Raw genomic sequence first — 5,020 nt, forward strand, 5'->3', positions numbered from 1 at the left:
TGCGTGATTACAACAGACACACGGAAATTGCAAAATTGCCAGATTCTGATCGGCTGATAGTTGATTTACAAAATATTTTGATACTTTCAGTAGATTTCCGTTACCGTATTATATGCATCTCTTTTTTTTAAAAACAAAATTTTTTATGCAAAATATTTTTTATACGAAAATATCTGAGAATAATAACCTTTTTGAAGAGCAGGCCAGGGTCCCAATGCCCGCCCTGAATAATCTATATAGTCTTATTAATTATTTAATTTTTTAAAGTTCGAAGTTGACTTTAATTTATTTTTATTCCAATTCCACTTTGTCTCATGCTTTATGGGCATTTCTAACAATATCGAAGACTTGTCGCAAATCCGAAGGAACTTTAAAGTTTTGGATGCGGGATTCCATGCTGTTGAAGTCGGCTCGTTCCAACTGCAAGAGACATCCAATTAAATCTATAACTTTCACATTTGAATATATTATTCAATGTATTTTTACCAACCTCATCACACGAATCTGTTCCACTGGGATCATCCAATGCTAGACGTTCTGCAAAGGCCACCAAGCCACACCAAGTGCGAAAATTTAGCACCTTGCCATCGTCTTCTATTAGCTTCTCATAGCTGATAATGTCAAGAACTCTATTTATAGTTTTCTCTGTTCCATAAAATTCCAAAACTTCTTCCAGAGCCTGATACAAATACTTCATATTCATTGCACGCTCCCCATATTCGGGCAATGGAAATTGTACTTTGTTTTCACCCGTCTTGGATTGTTGCTCCTGCTGCTCGGATCCCGATTCTTGGGACATGGGTTTCAAATGCTTCAAAAATATTCTTTTGTATATTTGTTTTCTCTGCCGCGACACCCACACATAGCTACTGAGATATTCCCACACACTCATTGCTGAAATTGTGTAAATGCTATCATTTATTTCATTTCCGAAAATCGTAGAACTTACTTTCAAGTAACTTCAAATTCATTGGAACATTAAATCTGGTAGCTGATTTGGAGAACTTTCTTGGCATTTTCTCACAAATTAAATTTAATTTTTCCAATTCATGGGAAACATCATTTGGATCCGAGGGCTTTTGCGGCATATACTTGTACGCCTCCCGGTAGGCTCTATTGAGCTGAAGAGGAATAAAGTACAATTTTCTTCGTTAGTCACAAAAAATAACTGTAGGATTCCTCTAGGGAATCCTTACTTCTTCTTAAACTAGGATTTGTAACAAATCTACTCTTCTCTTCGACTAGCTCATTGCCTTGGCTTCATGTACTCACATATTTATCGAAAGTGTTTTCAATAACATCTATGCTCAATTTTATTTTCAGTGTTTGAAAGGCTTCGTCCGTTAAGAAACTGCCCTTCAGCAATACCTGCTCCGCTTGACTTTTATCATGGCTTGGCAATAAGCTCATTGAATTCGGTATCAGACTTGGCCTTGTGCTGGGATTTAATGAATCCGGACCCAAAGCTGCCACCTGTGTTTCAGGATCTTGGCTCAAATGGAAAGTGGTGGCAGTAGCTGAAACAGAAATCATTAATTAGTGAATTGTAATAGGAGGATATATACATAATCGAAGTAAAATACGCACTGGCCACCGTTTTCATTTTCTTGCGCTTCTTCCCCCGGCGAATGTCCTCATCTCCATAGTCCTGTTCATTGATGCACGTCTGTGAAGTTTTTTTACTATCATCAAGCGTTTCTTCCTCCAGTATAGTTGTGGTGGCCGCCAACGATGATTTCGGTCTTTGCTCATCGGACTTCTGTTTCTTGGCTTTTTTGTCTTCATTTGCCCCGGCACTGCGAGTCTTTAGCTCTTGATCTGTGAGTCCGCTGGATAAGTCGGAGGCCGGTTTCCAGTATAGAGTCTCCTGTGAGTGGGATTTCCGTAGGTCGAGTATGATCTTTTTGCGTTTGATAATATCAGTTTTTCCCAGTTCGGGAGTTATGCATCGTCTATTGTTGAGAAAAGATCCAGCACTGGTTCGGGTGTGAATACTGGTAACAGTGGGAGTGGGTGTCAATGGTCGGGAATCTGTATCCGTGTAACGACGAAACAAATCCTCGGGTATGTTGTCGGTTGTATGATCCACATCCTGTGCAGATTTTTCAGGTCGTGATGAATTCTGCAGCGACTGTATGTTTTTACCTTCTATGGTCTGTAGATAACACAAAACATAACTCAGTGTTAGAATTACAGAAAGGTCATATTGAGAATTACCAGTGATTGTTTGCATTTGTTGATGACTTTTTTAACTTCTGCCGGAGCTGGGTGGTTGCACAAAACCGAACAGCCTTTGGAAAATGGGTTGTAGATACCACCAAAAGGGCGCAAGGACAAAGCGATTGGAAAGGCTTCAAACTTTTTCGGCAATTCTTCATTGTTGCAAAATTTCTGGAGTCCACGGCAAAGGGAAAGGAATTATTAATTTTTCTTCGAAAATTAAGAGTCCCTACCTTGCGCAAAATTTTTCGTGATTTTTTTGGTGTCGGAACCAGACCGGATCTGCTTGTGTTGCTGCTCATGACTTGGCTTTGTCTCTGTTAAACTAAAATTTGGAACTGTTTTCCACGCTGCGATATAAAAAAAAACATTTGCAATAACAAATGCACCCTGCAATGTAACCATGGCAACGATTGTTTTGTTGTTTTGAAACGCCGGTTCATTAGCTTATTTACAGTTCTAAGTTTTATAATTTTAAAATGTTTCCCCCTCCATTGCAAATTATTGCTTGTCAGGATTTCCAACTAAAAATAAATTCTGCAGTCTAATGTCCTTCGGAAATTATATTCCAATTTAAAGAGGACAAACTATAAACAACAATGACTCATTTAATTCTGGGTCAGCTTTCAATCACAGAGACTTCATCCTGTCGTCTTAATATTTTCTTCTCATATCCTACAGCAGATCAGATAATGAAAATCATAAAATGAAACAACCGAAGGATTTCAGTTTTTATTTTCATTTATCTCTTTCCGATGGGTCGGGGGTAGAACAAACTATCAGATATCAAAACAACATAAATTTCATGGACAAAATATATGGTTGTGAACACAAACCAGGACACCCCATCAATCCTTCGCAAGTAAGAGAAGCGAAAAACAAACATATTTATAAAGAATATATGGGTCGTTCCATGGCTATGTCTCTGTTTTTTTTTTCTGTGGTGTGTAATTTTGCTACCAACTGGTTTTATTTCTCTTCTTTACGTTGAAGTTGAAAAATTGACTTCCAGAAAAGCGAAGTTTCCCCTGAACGAGATCTGAATGAAATATCAGGACTTTTCCTGAATTTTCTTTTTTCTTACACTACATGAGATATGATGTACCCCGTATGATATTTCCGACTGGTTGTAACATTCGTATAACAACAAACATATTTATATCTCAATAGCAACAAATAACCAAAAACAACAACTACTCCATGGGAGATGTCTAAAAACTTTTATTACTTTTGTTACACAATGGTCACAAAATGAAACAAATCGTGAACAGGAGAGGGCACTTTCCTCCCCTGACATCCCCAAACAAACACCCAATGCTAACCATTTGGTCAAGCAAATAAAACAAATGACAACGACAACAGCAGCAAACTAGTTCAAATAAATTACTGGACTCTGAACGGACTACCAGCCGGCTGGTCCTCCATCTACCCAAGTCGTCATTCCAAGAAGAAAGTCTCCACTGGCATCAGCTAGCCTATTGTTTCTTCTCTTCAAGTGGGGGAAGAACAAGTGACAAAAACAAGTAGAACAAATTACTTAAAGGGGTATCTGACCAACATCGAGTCGGACAGTCAAAGTGCCACATGGCTGCTTTGCTCACCCCTCCAGAAAATGCTTTTCATATAATAAAACATGGCCGGAAACATATTACTCTTTGGACTGTCACAAACAAACACACATACAATCACAGTTTCTCACATACTAAAAAACGGATATATGTGTGCATGTATGTATGTATGTTTTTGGCGACACCACTTTATTGCCCCCAAAATATACCACCGAAACGAACTTTGCCGCTCCTAAATTGAGAGTGTATGGAGGAGCTGAAATAAAAATGTTATATCGTACGTGATTTCATTAAAAAAGCGAATACGGGAAAACTTGCAATCGAATGCAAAAATTTGATTTCAACCTAAACTCATGCGAACACGCGCAACGACCGACCAACCGCACACACACACACGCACACTCGCGCGCTTTTTCCCAGCCATGGCAAGGACATGAAAACAATTTGTTGTATAGATTTGACATTGTGTACGTGCAACCGCACAAACACAACTATTAAAAGTACGTCAGTTGCCCCTCTTCCGCCAACCAGCCACCGGTGGAGTCTGGAACTAGTAAACTTTTGCAAATGTTTTCATACACACACAGGCACATAGACACACACACACACGTAATGGACTTTAATTGTGTGCTGGTATTTGTTTGTGTATTAAGTTTTATTGTGTGTACGCTCGTCTATGCATCTCTTTCGCTGTGTTCCTGTGTTCGTGTGTGTGTTTCAATAGAATTTACAGTTTATTATTATTGTTGTTATTGTTTCCAATCAAATTTTGTGTTTCCAAAGCAATCAAAGTTTAATTATAAGATCTATTATTACTCGTTCAATGTGCGGCCAAAATAGCTCACACAGACACGTATGTGTGCATGTATGTACATCTGGCGATAGTTTTTCTGCCCGCTTTACCTGAATTTTGCAGCTATTTGCATATTTGTTATTTTTTTTCTCATTTATAACAACAAAAGGAAATATACACAGGCATTTATGGCCATTTGTTTATAAATACAGATTTCGCTTGGCGCAAACAATAATCAATTCGAAATGTCAATTATTGTGGAATATATCGAAACACATAATGTAGCGGATCGTCTACGGCATATGAGTGGGTTTTGTGAGACAAAGAGGAAGGGGTTTGAACTTTCAGTATTGGCATTGTGATCAGGGTTCCGATTTTCACTTTGAATTGAGACTTTTCCAATTATAATAAGTTCGGAAAATCTCTTTTGTTGATTACT

General features: G+C 38.2%; 1 protein-coding gene across 1 annotated transcript; it reads right to left on the bottom strand.

Annotated features, from left to right (window-relative positions):
- Positions 1-287: 287 nt before the first annotated feature.
- On the bottom strand, positions 288-2,555 carry LOC131803124 (uncharacterized). The gene is made up of 7 exons (XM_059124168.1): positions 2,454-2,555; positions 2,218-2,391; positions 1,588-2,155; positions 1,273-1,517; positions 950-1,121; positions 491-894; positions 288-420 (listed from the first exon to the last, which is right to left on the bottom strand). Exons 1-7 carry the CDS (start codon positions 2,520-2,522, stop codon positions 313-315), a joined length of 1,740 nt encoding a protein of 579 aa, XP_058980151.1. The 5' UTR covers positions 2,523-2,555; the 3' UTR covers positions 288-312.
- Positions 2,556-5,020: the final 2,465 nt, after the last annotated feature.

The sequence above is a fragment of the Musca domestica genome, unplaced genomic scaffold, assembly GCF_030504385.1.
Source record: "Musca domestica strain aabys unplaced genomic scaffold, Musca_domestica.polishedcontigs.V.1.1 27, whole genome shotgun sequence".
NCBI lineage: Eukaryota > Metazoa > Arthropoda > Insecta > Diptera > Muscidae > Musca > Musca domestica.